The sequence below is a fragment of the Podarcis erhardii genome (genome assembly GCF_964252035.2).
Source record: "Podarcis erhardii genome assembly, chromosome: 1".
Classification (NCBI taxonomy): Eukaryota; Metazoa; Chordata; class Lepidosauria; order Squamata; family Lacertidae; genus Podarcis; species Podarcis erhardii.
In genome coordinates, this window is record NC_138497.1 from 114,492,109 (window position 1) to 114,506,838 (window position 14,730).

Below are 14,730 nucleotides of genomic sequence, written 5' to 3' on the forward strand. Positions count from 1 at the left end.
GAAACAAATTAAATCTGTAACAAGTGGTACCACTCTGCAGCCATAAAGTAAAAGAACCCACCAGTATGGGTATCTCCAAATTTGTTTTACTCCTTTGGATCCAATACCATGACATTGATTCCACCTTTCCTCAAGATGTTGTGGGTGATACTATACTACCAACCATGGAAGGGAGGAGTCAGCTACCAAATACAGTCATACCTCAGAATTCGAATGCCTTGCAAGACAGACATTTTGGCTCTGGAACACCGCAAACCCTGAAGTGAGTGTTCCAGTTTGCAAACATTCTTTGGAACTCAAACGTCCATTGTGGCTTCCGATTGGCTGCAGAAGCTTCCTGGAGCCAATTGGAAGCTGCGCCTTGGTTCCTAAATGTTTTGGAAGTCAAATGGACTTCCGGAATGGATTCCGTTTGACTTCAGAGTTACGACTGTACCCTGTGGTAGACCGATATTGCAATTTAGCTACTTGGCTACCATAGCACATAGTCATTCAGCATCAAAACATCTCTTGTCAATTGCAGTGGATCCTTAGAAGCATTTGAAATGCTTCTGTCCCGGCAAACACAAATGCAACAGAAGGGGTGGTATAGCTGCTGCACACCCAATTTCAGAGGTTGTCTCTGACAGTAGCTTTGTGTTTTCATTCCAATAAGGCAGAGGCAACTGACAGTCACTGATTCCCCCTCCCCACCTATTGCCCCCTTCATCCCATATCCCACATGCTGTTCCAGATAGTCTCCTTAGTTCTCAGGATCATCTTTTGGGGAGGTGACACAGAGGGTCACAGTGGGTAGGAGACTTTTTTTTTTAATCAGGTGCCCGTGCATAGCATGATCAGAACCAATTGCAACAAATCCACCACAAATAGCCAGAGGAGAAAGATGCTAAAATATCTGTGTCAAATTCAACCGGGGCAGGAGCAGAATCTCACCTTGTTTCTGGAAGATTTTTTCCTCTTTTTCTTAATATCTTCTACTTTCTCCATCAGGAGTTCGGCTATGGCTTTTGCATCATGGCTGTCTATGTGCTCCCCAAATGCATTTTTCTTAAAATGAAACAAAAACAAACAAACAAACAAACACAGAGGTAAGGTCTCAGCTGGCGTACCAGATCAAGCTGATAGACAGTTGCCCAGGACCCAAATTTACCTCCACCTCCATGGACAGCAGTGAGTCCAAAATGACTCCCAAAATACACCCCTTCTTGCCTGCATAGCATGTGTTCCACAACAGAACTGCACCCCTCCCCGCCTCATAGTTGACACGATGGAGATTTCTTTGCCTTTACCTTTGCTCCTTGGTAAGGATAAAACTTCACTGTTGGATAGGCTCTGATGCCAGCAGATTGACACGTCTGCGTGTAAGCCTGGCAGTCAACTTTCCCAGCTTTCACTTTCCCTTTAACAGCCTTAAAAATTGAGGAGGAGGAGGAGACAGGAGTTAAAACCTATTGGTAAAAAAAGAGGGTCCCCACCCACATCTGCTTCCACGACTGCCAACTAGTTTCATTAGTGAGATGCTCTGAATAAGTGGATGTGAAATCCACAAGGCAGGGGCTGTCAAGGTTTTGAGGTCCACGAACCCGTGCACAAACTGGAGACAATGTCCCGGGCACCAAAGGCCGCAACCAAGCACACACAATTTCTTCTATGGGCTACAGTAGAATGTTCCTCTCAAGGCTTAATTTCAGTGGAGGGAGGAAACCCTTCAAGTGACACAGAAGACCTCACTGGGCATGTGTAGGGCTGCCATACATCCAAGTTTTCCCAGATGCATCCAGGAATCAGGCAGCCATTTTGTGTCTGGGCAGATTTTTGGTGAATCATTCAGAAAATACTAATATAAATCCAAGTGGAAGAAAAACGCTCAACAACTTTCCCCAGATTTTCACTTTGGGGAATATGGCAACCCTAGGCATGTGTGCAGGGGCCAACATGGCTGCAATTCATCGAAAATAGCTCGGGAGGAAAAGGAGAGCACTGAACCGACAGTGACTTGCCACTGCAGGGAGATCAGGCCGTTTACCTTAGCTAGGATCTCAAATTCCGGAGCAAAATTTTGGCAAGGGCCGCACCAGGGAGCGTAAAAGTCGACGACCCAATGCTCTTTCCCATTCAGAACTTTGTCAGTGAAGCTCTGAGGTGTCAGATCCAGAGACACCTGAGGTAAATACCTTTGAAAAGGGAAAAAGAAAACAAGGAACTTGGGATTTCAGAGTCACACAAGCTACTCCTCCCAAAACTAGTGGCCTGTCACCAGGAAAGGTCCTGTTTGCCTTCTATTCACTGTTGGCATCAACACCAGAGTGAAGGAAGACCTATTGAATAGGTTCTCCCCCGGTGTCCAAAAATAGGACTGCAAAGGTCTGAAGAGCATTTTTTTTTGGGGGGGGGGGGCTTCATGCATACAGCCTTCAATACAATCCAAAAGTGAGGCAGTCAGTGCAACAGCATAGATGGTGGGGATGGCGATGGTGAGGCTAACCTGCATGGCCCTACAGCCCCCTCCATCGATTATTCTATGTGGGTCAGTCCCACCCCCCTGGAAAAAGTACACTGTGAATAACGTTTTGAGGCAAGCACTCACCCTAGTGCCCATCTTCTCAGTGAATGCGCATCTCTGTTCCAGCCGTTGTAGCTACTGTTAAAAACAGAAGTATAAAAGCAAAAAAAAATTTAAAAAATCAAAATGGGCAGAAAGAGGCAACACCTCTGTAGCGCACTTTCTGTTCACTGGGTTCACACAGTGCCCACCCAAAGATCATGATATTTAGCTGGGCACTGGATTCTCTATTTCAGCCAATAGATTTCCCACACACAGGGCAGGATTCATCTCATGGGCACTGCCAGGGGAAGCCCCGTGCAAGGACTTCCACTTGCACGATGCCATTTCCCACCCCACGTAAACCCCCCCACAAATAGACTCTGGGTCAGGGGTCAGGGGAACCCCCAGGACAGCGCATAGGCGGAGGAGGAAGAGGAGGGGAGATCCTGCTATCTGGCAAGGTGAAATGCTTGCTCAGGTGGAAGATATGTCATAGCACAACAATGAATTCCATTTCAAATTTGGCATGAGATTTCACGCATGCTTTCCTTCAGAGGAATAATTCCATTGGCAGGAAATGACATACTGTAACAAAAACGAAACAGCTTTAAAACACCCAAAACCCTGCTGGGTGACACACCAATATTAGAAGAAATAAAGATGATAGGATATCAATTATCAAATGAGCCCACTGACTATACAGTCGTACCTTGGAACCCTGAATGCCTTGGTATTCAGACGTTTTTGCTCCCGAATGCCGCAAACCCAGAAGTGATTGTTCTGGTTTGCGAACGTTCTTTGGAACCAGAACATCCAATGGGGCTTCCGTGGCTACCAACTGGCTGTAGGAGCTTCCTGCAGCCAATCAGAAGCCACACTTTGGTTTCTGAACATTTTGGAAGTCGAACGGACTTCCGGAACAGTTTCTGTTCGACTTCCAAGGTATGACTGTATAGAGAACTATGGTTAATAAGGGGTGGGTCTAAATACTCCTAAACACATATATTATTTGGGTAAACTGAAGACGCAATTGCCCCAGGAGATCAAGAAATGGTTACCCATCTTTTAACTGCAGCCTACATGATTATAGTGTGGAACTGGAAATACTTGGAAACATCTACGTTAAAAACGTGGGTTATATGAATTTGGGATATTGCTTTAAGGGTCACATGAACAAGTATCCTTAGCGTCAGGCAAGCTAGAAAGGGTGGCGATACTTCTGTTGCTTATTGGAATAAGTGGAATGCAAGACAATATTAATTCATACATGCTTTTGGAAGAAATCTAATATTTGTATCAATAACGTTCTCGGGTAAAATGTAATGGTAAATTATTAAATGTAATTGAAAATTTAACAATTCTGGCTATAAAAAAAATCAGGTGAGTAAAAAGACAATTTTAAATAAATGAGTAAAGAACACCTTATGATAATAAAAAATACACCTCTCTAGGTTATAACTTGTACTTTCTAATAGATTAAACCTTAAAAAGGGGAGGGGGGATATTTAATGATATTTAATTGTCAGATTGTGCCACTGAGGGAACTCCTGATTTAGTCTAGTCTGATTATCGGATCCATAGCACTAGTAAGTCACATAATACGCATGGTTTTCAGTAAGTATTTAAGAACAAATCTAAGCAACTTGCATTACTCACTAGTACTGATAAGATGATGCTGATTTTTGCGGGAAAAGTCTTATTTCAGGATAACCTTGAATGTTTTCTTGATGACAAAGGGAGAAATATTTTTGGCAGTCCACGCTACCAACTGAAACCAGTCCATTCAGCAACTGAAACAGAGAAACAATTATTCAATTAAATCAGCAAAAATTGGTGAAATAAAAGACCCTCCACTTTTAAAATAAACATCCTGTACTGATCATTGGCATGCATGCCAGGGGTATGTGTGTCTCAATATCTCAAAATGAAAAATGAACAAGGAACTAAGCATTTAGTGATCAGATGAGCATGATTGACACTGGGCACTGAAAAGAACTGATTGCTTGGTTTTACCCTGGCCATCCTCTTCCATTCAGGCATTAAGGCTTGGCAAGGACCACACCACGGAGCATAGAAATCAACCATCCAGATTTCGTTAGCCTTCTTTTTCTTCACCAACTCACTGAAGGTCTCGGGTGTGAGAGAAACTACTGACGGGTTCATGAGATCCTAAGGCACAGAAAGGAGGAAGGCTCACTTCGTCTGCTCTCAGAATTTATAGAAGGAACAGCTCAAGTTGTGTAAAGTCATTTGCAATTTGTTTATAGTAGGCGCGCGCGCACACACACACACACACACACACACGATTGCCGTATTTCTGTAACTGCCATCTGTTTTAACTGAGTTGAGAATTTTAAATTGTTGAAACCCAGCGTTCGACCTGCTGATGAAGAACTCCACTTTTGGCTTCAGCTCCAACTACTTTTTGACCCTGTCCATCACCGGCATGTACCCTCCCCAAAGCTCTTGGACAGGGGGAAAAAGGTTCCCCACCCCTGGCTGAAGGCAAGCACTGGGAAAACAAATCAGATACCAAGAATGGCTTGCAAATTCATGGGATATGAACAAGTTGACTGAGGTTACGTGACCCAGCTTCTGGAAAGAACCTTTTTCAACTCTACACTATCCTTTCTGAAGTAAGGCGGCCAGAACTGTACACAGTATTCCAAAGTTTTCATTCCAATTCCTTTCCTGATGTTCCCTAGCATGTAATTTGAAGAAGAAGAAGAGTTTGGATTTGATATTCCGCTTTATCACTACCCAAAGGACTCTCAAAACGGCTAATATTCTCCTTTCCCTTCCTCCCCCACAACAAACACTCTGTGAGGTGAGTGAGGCTGAGAGACTTCAGAGAAGTGTGACTGGCCCAAGGTCACCCAGCAGCTGCATGTGGAGGAGCGGAGACACGAACCCGGTTCACCAGATTACGAGTCCACCGCTTTTAACCACTACATCACACTGGCTCTCTTTATCACAGCTGCCACATACAGGGTTGAAACCTTCTTCGAGCTATCCGCTATGGTCAGTATGGTAGGTTTCCTTCAACCTTCCATTCAGGAACTCAAACACCAAACGACAACTTTTAGTGAAGCAACAGAAAATTCACAAAATTCAGCAATTACCTCAATAAACTCCAGGATCTGCTCAGAAGAGTGATGCCCCTCATATTCGTGAGTGTGAGACTGGTTGAATACCACCGTTGTTGGGTAAGCTCTAATGTTGTGCTGCGAAAGATCAAGATGAAAACATCTTCAGAAATCATAGGGAGAGAAACCCTTTTAAGCCTCAACTGATTTCTGCCTTTTCATTCAGTACCTGGGCAGGTGAAGTTCTCAGGGCTGAAACCTGATGGCAGATCCATAGCCAACATACAAAGCACATCCAAGGCACATTTCAGGCTTTCATGACTTCCCACCCGCTGGAAAGAATTTTGAGAACCATAGCTCCAATACACAGCTCCCTTAACAAACTACAGTTCACAGGATTTTTTGATGGAAGCCATGTGTGTTCAATGCGCTTTAAATGTATTGTGTGGATCTGCCCTTCAAAGGAAACCTCCGTTACTCCAATAATTGCAAAAAACCCCACAAACCTCTGCGGTATAGAGAAGGCCTGTGCAGCATAACAATGAGAGGGATGCTGGCTAGTGTTTTTAAGTTAAAAGTTGTACAGATTTCTGTTTCCTGTAATACAGTGATAATGGGCTGTATCTAATGTTAGTCATACTCAGAGTAGGTCCACTGAAATTAATAGGCAGGACTAATTTTAGGCCCATTAATTTCAATTATTCTGATCCGAGCAAAACTTAGTTGGATAGCATCCTATAGTTTTTAATTCTTCTAAAGTGCCTTGCACTCATTTTTTTATAGGTATAAAGAGGTGAAATATAATATGATGCAAGGAAGGAATCCTCTCAGCTTTTTAGATCTCAAAACTCAGGCCTTTACTTTAAAAATAAGTCAGGTTTCTGGTAGGCTTTCCATACAATGGTGTCTGAAAATCTAGTTCTTTTTGTGTCTCTTTAAACAGTGTCTTGCCAGTCTTCTAAGTCAGCTCAAATTCCATGCCTTCTTCCTATTCTATGAACTTTTATTTGCAAGACTCCCAAGTTCATGGAATTTCATGTCTGTGAGAGCTGAAAAGTATGCAGGAGTTAAAGAGGCTTACCAAAAAAGTTAACGTGACTTACAGGTGCCATAAGCCGGCGCACACAGTGGAGATTTTGTATGAATTGCGGTCCAATTAATTTTCATCACAGTCATTGTTTTGCAATGACTGCAAAACAATTGGGCTATCACTTTTCAAAACTGGAACAAAGCTATGTTTATGTGGGGGAAATATTTAAATTTGCAGTTTACCATGTTGCAAATCCCTTCATGAACTGTACAGTCTAGTGTGCCAAATTTCAATTGACCATAGAGTTGCTTTGATGCTTTCCTCAGTTCCGGCAGCAAAGCTCGACAAGGGGGGCACCACTGAAGAGAGAGAGAGAGGAAAAACAACAACCACCAAATATAAATTTCTCACCAAATACAGTAAATTATTTCTTACTCTCAGATATTAGACACTTAGAACATTTCCTATGGTTCCCAGAAGGGTGTCCTGGGATCTCCCTCTTCATCCCCAGAGAAGGAAGCCCTTGCTAATTTCCCCCACTGTGAGGGCAGACACCTCCAATCCCTTGCCACTCAGCTGGTGATCTGACAGTGGTATTGTCAAAAGGGGTGTGTGCTAGGGGCTGGATCCAAAAACAGGGGTAAGGGGAAGTATACCAGCCCTGGAGATGGCATAGTGACAGCGGCGTAGCGTGGGGTGTCAGCACCCGGGGCAAGGCATGTAATTTGCGCCCCTAACCCCTAACCTGCCGCCGCTGCCAGCTTCTTCTTGCTGCTGCCTGGGCTGGGGTATTCACAGTTCTACAAATCTTTGGCGCTGGCTTGCTCCATTAGTTTAACTTGCGGGGGGGGGGGGGTGAGAGAGAGATTGCAATCGTGCTATGTGCACTGAGAGGGGGGGCACGGTTGCAACGCAGTGGGGGGGAGAGAAGAAGAGAAACTAGCAGGAGAACCTTGATTTCCCTCTGCAGCTCTGTGGGGAAGGAGGGCGCAGACTGGGCTCCTTCCTCGCCACAAGATCCTGGCTGCAGGGCGCAATTCGGGAGGCTCGGCTGGCCGGGCCCAGGCCCCGCGGGGCTCCTCCGCGCTCCCCCCCCCGGCCGGGCGGTGCCTGCAAAGGCTGCGGGTTCCACTGCACCTCCGTTTTTCTTTCCACTGGTAGCGAGAGCGGGGGGGGGGAGGAGGCTACCCGGGAGCCGGAACCGGGCGCCAAATAAGGAGGGCGGGCCGGGCCCGGATCCTGGCCTTGTATGGCGCTTCCCCTCGGCCAGCGGCCCAGCCAAGCCCGCGGCGGCGAGGTGATGCCCGCGCAGGGGGGCGCCCACCCCTCCGCCCCCGCCCGGCGCCGCTGCCCCAGCACCTGCCCGCTCCTCCCAAGGGGCCTCCTCTCCCTCCCGCCTCTTCGCAGCAGTCCTCGCGGGGGGGACAGACTTGACTCTCCCCTCCCTCTTGTGCCCCGTCCTGTGTGCGATCCTGGCCAGGCTCCGGCTCCGGACCTCCTTGCTGGCGCCTGCTGCTCCCCCTGGTCGCCCAGCCCGACCCCTCCTCCCAAAGGAGCTGAGCCCCGAGGCTCTTCGGCGACTCTGGAGGCGGCGAGCGCGCCCCCCAGATGTTGCGCCCGGTGCGGCCGGCCCCCCCTGCACCCCCACGCTACGCCACTGCATAGTGATTTCCCTTCCTACTGGGACCAATAGGAGGAAAGGTTTGGGTGGGAAACACATCAGCTCACAAAAGAAGATGAAAACCCCATGGGGAAACACCAACAGCCCACCTTCTGCCTTTCCGGTGTGAGCCCAGCAGATTGGGGGGCTGGGTGGTTTCTGCACTTCCAAGATTCTTCCCACAACCCTGGTAGGAGAGCTATATATCCCCAAAACAAATGATAAACCATTTTCTGACTAAAATGATATGACAAATGACAACTGTTCACAAGCTTATGCTGCAGACAGATGTAGGGTAAATGCCAACGTGGCCTTCCTAATTACGTGAGCAGTTTGGAATTTCCCGAAGAGGTTGTGAGCTCGTTCCATTGAGTTTTTCTAAAGAGATGCCACAGGTAGCTCTTGGGGATGCCTTAGGTACAGGACACATGGTCCTGCAGCAAGGCGCTGATGATAGCCATCTTCAAATATTTAAAGGGCTTTCAAGAGGGAGAGGGCTTGTTTTCTCATGTCCGGACAGGAGGCGCCAAATCAATTGCGTCAAGTTACAAGAAAGGAGATTCCAACTAAAGATTAGGAAGAACTTTCTGATGGCAAGAGCTGTTCCAACAGGGGAACAGACTCTACTGTCTATTGTGGACTCTCCTTCCTTGGAGTTTTTAAAACAGAGGTTGGATGGCCATGCATCATGGATGCTTTAGTTGAGAGTCCTGCAATATAGGTGGGGTTTTTTGGACTAGATGACCCTCACTCCAACTCTACAATTCTATGGTTCTATGGTTGGTGATGTCTTCCATTGTATCCCTTCCTCCTCCAATTCTAAGTGCCCTCTGCTAACCAGGTTAAAGCCGGAAACACTGCTGTTGCAAAAAACTGTGGAATGAAATTTCTACATGCCAGCCTAGAATTGGACTGGTCATGTTGTCCAGATGCCTGATTATCGTCTACCAAAGCAACTACTCTTAGAAGTGGAAAGCGTAATGTTGGTGGTCAACAAGAGAGGTTAAAAAACTCTCTCAAGGCAAATCTTAAAAAAAGTAGTATAAACACAGACAACTGGGAAACACTGGCAGGCAGGCACTCCAATTGGAGAGCAGCCTTTACCAAAGGCGTCATGGACTTTGAAGATGCTCAAACTCAGGACGCAAGGGAAGGCATGCTTGGCAAACCCTCACCATTATCAACTCCCTCCTGGAAACCTATGTCCCCACTGTGGAAGGACGTGTGGATCCAGAATTGGCCTCCACAGTCACAGACTCACTGTTAAGGCCATGTTCATCGAAGACAATCTCACTCGGCTACGAGTGATCACCAAAGAAAAAGAAGCTTTGAACATTCTTTCACGGTTATAATAACACAGTGGGAGGAACTGCTACATTGTGAGGATGGACTTCCACTCAAGCAACAGGACTTCTCCATCTCTCTCCCCTCAGCCCATTCTCCCCCCCCCCAATCTGCTCCAGAACGTCCCCCAACCCTTTGGAACAAATTCTGAAGGTGCACTGGAGATTGCAAGGCAAGGAAAGAAGGAAGGTGAAGTCCTTTTGTTCCATTCACAGCCAAATAGTTTTGGATGCAACACAGCCTACATCTCTATGGGAGAACGAGGTGCTGCAATAGTTACAGGTGCAAAGAAGTCAACAAGCCATGGTTCCTCCTCCTTGCCAGGAAAATTCTGAGGCCCAAGAGTGACGACATGGGAATTCACGCTTTCCTTGGCAAAAGCCGCTATGTCATACAGAATCTTCTTTCCTTCAAAAGAAAAAGAAAACAAAGCATTCGTGAGGATTAGCTCCCTATTATTTGCTAAAGTAGAATGGAAAATAAGGGGAGGGAAAGAACCAAAAAATGTATTTATTTTTCAGTCCAGTTTAATAGGCAATAGGGTTGTTGCATCCAACTAAGTCATCCTTGGACTTAGACCCATTGAACTCACCACAGATTTCAGTAGGATGACTTTGCTGGGATTCAACCCAAAGGGCTGACTGAGTTTTACAAGATCCTTCCCCTCCCAAATGAGGCTTGGTATGTTTAAGTGGCAGTCAGCCATGTCAGATATTAATCACTCATACTTCAGAAATTCACAAGGATGATCACAATAGAAATCAGTGCTCTTTGTGAAAGGCAGAGGAGGATTTATTTCTTTACGAATTCATGAGCCACTCTGCATTTAAAGAACACCCAAGCAGTGTATAAAAACAGACTACAAATGACAAAGCAATGTTAAAAACGTGAAGCTAGCAAGTATCAAAATTCTAGCAGCAAAGGTGGGAGGAAAATAGAGGAAACATCGGGGGCGGGAAGTCAGCTTTAAAACTTATATAACATTTGTATTAATTTGTATCAATTTGGTCATAATTTGTTTTGTTTTGTTTTGAACTATGGAAAACCAATAAAAATAACTGGCCAAAAACCCCAACCAAAATTCTATCTCTGGAAAAATGAAAGAGCAAAACTCCCAACAGCATAACACAGGGCAAAGCAAGGTAATTTCTTAGAAATTGATCAGAGTTGTACAGTGGTACATCGGTTTGCGAATGAAATCCATTCCGGAAGCCCGTTCACCTTCCGAAATGTTCAAAAACTGAGGCGTGGCTTGCCATTGGTTGCAAGAGCTTCTTGCACTCAGCAGAAACCGCGTCACACATTTGGGTTCCGAAAAACTTTCAAAAACGGAAGCATTTACTTCCGGGTTTTCGGCCTTCAGGAGCCAAACAGTACAATAACAGAGGTGTTTGGTAACTGAGGTTCCACTGTGTAAGCAAGCATCCTTCAGACTAAAAGCGTATCTAAGGGGCAGACATTACATAACAAACTCTCCATTCCTAAAATAAAATAAATAAAATAAAGGGAGCCTTGGGAAGCTAGGATTTTGAGTGGTTTCCCTGCCTCAAAATGTCACTTTCCAAGCTGTTTTGGTGGGGGGGAAGGGTTGGGAAGAAGGAGTGCTTGGGAGTTTAAAAATGACTGGTGTGGGGGGGGGGTCAGCCCCCCCCCCGCTCCCATTCCTCTGCTGACACAGCCACCTGGTACTGCTTTTCATGTGTGTGTATGCGACTTAGATGCAGATGTTTGAAACTTGTAGCAACTCCCTAAGGAAGATGCATTTACAGGCACCAGAATATTGTTACATCCTGTAACTTTTCTACGCAAGAGTCGCTTACCGTGGTGAATTTCATAGTCATTTATTCCCCTTCCTTTAAAGACTACGACGCATGGCTGATAAACGTACAGATCATTACAAACGTTTGGGGCAGAAAGGCAGTCAAACTTGCCAACCTGTGAAATGAAAAGCCATTTGTTTGTTACGACCCTAGGATAATTTATCCATTAAATATCACAAATACACACTTCTTGCATTGCATTTCAGGGGTTCATGAATGCTATTAAGTCTGTCTATTTTTTCCCATTGAAACAAAAATATAGCAACGTGGGTTAGGTCAGTGATGTGATATTTGTGGCCCTCCAGAGGTTGCTGGACTCCAGACTCCCATCAGCACCACCCAGCACTGCTGTATTCCAATATCTGCATTCCAACATCTGTAATGCCACAAGTGTCCCAACAATGGCCTAGCCAGAAGGATGAGGTCTCAAGTGAAAGGAGACTACGTAGCTCTGCAGGTTGGGGGGGGGGGAGATATTGAGCCTAAAAATATTCTTTTGAGGCAAGTCCCCAGCTCCACCCCACCCATGTCCATCCTATTCACAGGTTCTCCTTATCTCACCTGAATATTTTCTGCTTTAAGGAGGTAACTTAGTTTTTTAAGGTTATGGTCATCTGACTTGCCAGTCTCACCAAACTGAAAGAAGATCAGCCATCGGTGATGGGCAAGGTGATCCTTAAAAAGGGAGGAGAAAAAGAAATCAAGATGTAAAGACAAATCCATCCATCTGTTAGAAGAATAAGAAACTGGCTTGCTCAAAGCTCTATAGAACTGCAGATTTTAGTCAAAATCAAGCAAGAAAAGAGAGAGGGATCAAATGGATTCTTTGATTTTGCCCCAATTCAAGTTGCTGAACTTCAGAATACAGTTGTACCTCGGAACGGAATCCGTTCCGGAAGTCAAACAGACTTCCAAAATGTCCAGGAACCAAGCCATGGCTTCTGATTGGCTGCAGGAGCTTCCTGTAGCCAATCAGAAGCTGTGGAAGCCGCAACGGATGTTCGGGTTCCAAAGAACGTTTGCAAACTGGGAGAATCACTTCTGGGTTTGCAGCGTTTGGGAGCCAAAACGTTCGTCTCACAGGGTGTTCCGACTTACGAGGTACGACTGTACTTGGGATGGCGCAAAACAACACTGACGTTTTGCTAAAGAACTCTGTGTTATATCCCAGAAGACACTCATGGCAAGATTGTGGTGAAATCAGAAACTAAAATATAATATATATGTATACACACACACACACACACACACACACACACACACACACTGTGCCTTGTGGGACATATTTGGCAGAAGAAAAGGCTGAGGAGTAAACCCTAATATGGTTGGATGGCACCTTGCACACTTCCTTCTGGTAGCTCCTGCAGCCAAGCTGGTGCCAAACGTATTGCTCTGCTTTCTTTTGGACCACATCAGTGAGGCCAGGGTGTGTGTGTGTGTGTGTGTGTCTTGTACTCTGGACAGCCCAGCACCTCCACACCCACTGCCCACGCTTATGCCCCGGAGAGGTCACTTTGGTGCTGCTAATGCAGCAAAAACAATGTGGGAGGCAGCAGTTGCGAGTTACCAGTCTCTTGCAGCTATATTTGGAGGACTATGGTTTCCCTTCTCCTGTTCTGAACCAAGGTTCAGCATGACACCCAAATGCAGTCAAGATGAGAACACTCTTTACCTGTAAGGAAGATGCTGAGATCATTTGAAAATCTGGAAGGTGCTGCATGACTTCCAAATATATATCTCTTGCGTCCAAAGTGTTCAGGAACTAGAGAGACAGGGAAATCTCCACGTGAGTTTTATTCTTTCTTGTGTTATATTTATAATACACTGCTTTATCCCCTACATACCCAACAGATCAGCGCATTCTGCAGGAGAGGGAATCCTGCATAAACCATCCTACCAGGAGCTCTGTTTTGCCTGATGTTAGAATCAGGCCTTTAGCGTAGTGGCACCTACCCTTTGGAACTCCCTCCCACTGCACATCAAACAAGCGTCTTCGCTGTCGTCTTTTTGGTACCTGCGAAAGAGATTCCTCTTTCCACAAGCCTTCTGAAATCTTCCCCCCAATTGGAATTGGGATTTGAACTGATTCCATTCATGTAGGCACTGTTTGCTGCTCTAAACTGTTTCTCTATTTCTGATTGTTTTTCAAAGGAATGTTTTATCTGTGCAGTTGTTTTAGCTGTATATAAACTGCTTCATATATGCCGTTATATTGTACATCACTTTGGGGTGCTTCACGGGGAAGTGATCAATACATGAAATCAATAACAGAATTCCAGAAGCTTATCTCTGGGCTACCGTGGATGGCTTTGGAGGACGGCTTAAAAAGACGGAAGGAGTGCACAGACGAGGAGCAGGAGGATTATATCCTCATCGAGCCCAGTCTATTTCCGTCACTCTCCTATCCTTCAAAGCATCTCGTGCACTGCCTGAAATGACCCTGGGTAGGAGGGAAGTCTAGAAACAGCAGAACTGCTGCCAGCTACATGTTCCTCCTCATCTGCACCTTCAAAAGGTTTCAGTACTAGACAGGCAGAACAACCAGCACCGCTCAAGATCTCCCCTAGAAGATGCCTGTTGCTGGCTCTAAGAAGAGGAAGGTGTCTTTTCCCATTCACTTTATGAGTTAACTTGGGTTATTCAGAGCCTTCTTGCTTATTCAGAGCTCCTTTTGGTGACCTGGAGCAGTCTTGTGTCACAGCCTGGAGTTGACCAACTTTGAACCCAAAGGCAGAACAAGACTTACTCTATGGCTGTGAGCCTCCAAGCATCTTAAACTCCAAAGCACCATACCAACAGTCCTGAAAATGTACCACTGCTGAAACTACACCTAGTGTTTGTGACAGGTCTACTACCCTCGAAGCACATTAATTTATGATGGAGTTCACACCTAACCCTGAAATATACTGCTTCCTCAGTTTTCTTTGGGACGTTTGGAATACTGTATTTAACAAAGCATGCTTATAAGCACATCATGTAATATTCTTTCCCAGTAAGGAACCAAGTGGTTGTTTGCTTTGGGCATGACCCAGTCAGTGCTTAATTCTGACTGGTTCCGATCGGATTTCAGAATTGGTTTGCCCTTCCTTTTTTAGGTTCATTTTAAATAAAAATACAAGCATGAAAAGAAGCCCGGTTTCATGTACCAATCAAGATCACAGCACACTCCCGCACAATAAAAGGAGTCTTGCCTTATAACAAGAAACACCAGTACAACTTGTATTGCAGGCAGCAGCAGTAACCTT

The 14,730-nt window shown here is 45.5% G+C and overlaps 1 protein-coding gene across 2 annotated transcripts in view; it reads right to left on the reverse strand.

The window, feature by feature from the left end:
- DNAJC10 (DnaJ heat shock protein family (Hsp40) member C10) overlaps positions 1–14,730 on the reverse strand; it is a 31,246-nt gene that overhangs the window by 3,722 nt on the left and 12,794 nt on the right. For both annotated transcript variants that reach the window (XM_081871471.1, XM_081871472.1), the window contains 12 exons: positions 13,158–13,247; positions 12,047–12,160; positions 11,486–11,600; positions 9,946–10,073; positions 6,904–7,020; positions 5,668–5,769; positions 4,559–4,714; positions 4,202–4,335; positions 2,588–2,641; positions 2,027–2,174; positions 1,290–1,409; positions 934–1,047 (listed from right to left, as the gene is read on the reverse strand). In XM_081871471.1, coding sequence (XP_081727597.1) covers positions 934–1,047; positions 1,290–1,409; positions 2,027–2,174; positions 2,588–2,641; positions 4,202–4,335; positions 4,559–4,714; positions 5,668–5,769; positions 6,904–7,020; positions 9,946–10,073; positions 11,486–11,600; positions 12,047–12,160; positions 13,158–13,247 — 1,392 coding nt within the window. The remainder of the gene's footprint in view (positions 1–933; positions 1,048–1,289; positions 1,410–2,026; positions 2,175–2,587; positions 2,642–4,201; positions 4,336–4,558; positions 4,715–5,667; positions 5,770–6,903; positions 7,021–9,945; positions 10,074–11,485; positions 11,601–12,046; positions 12,161–13,157; positions 13,248–14,730) is intronic.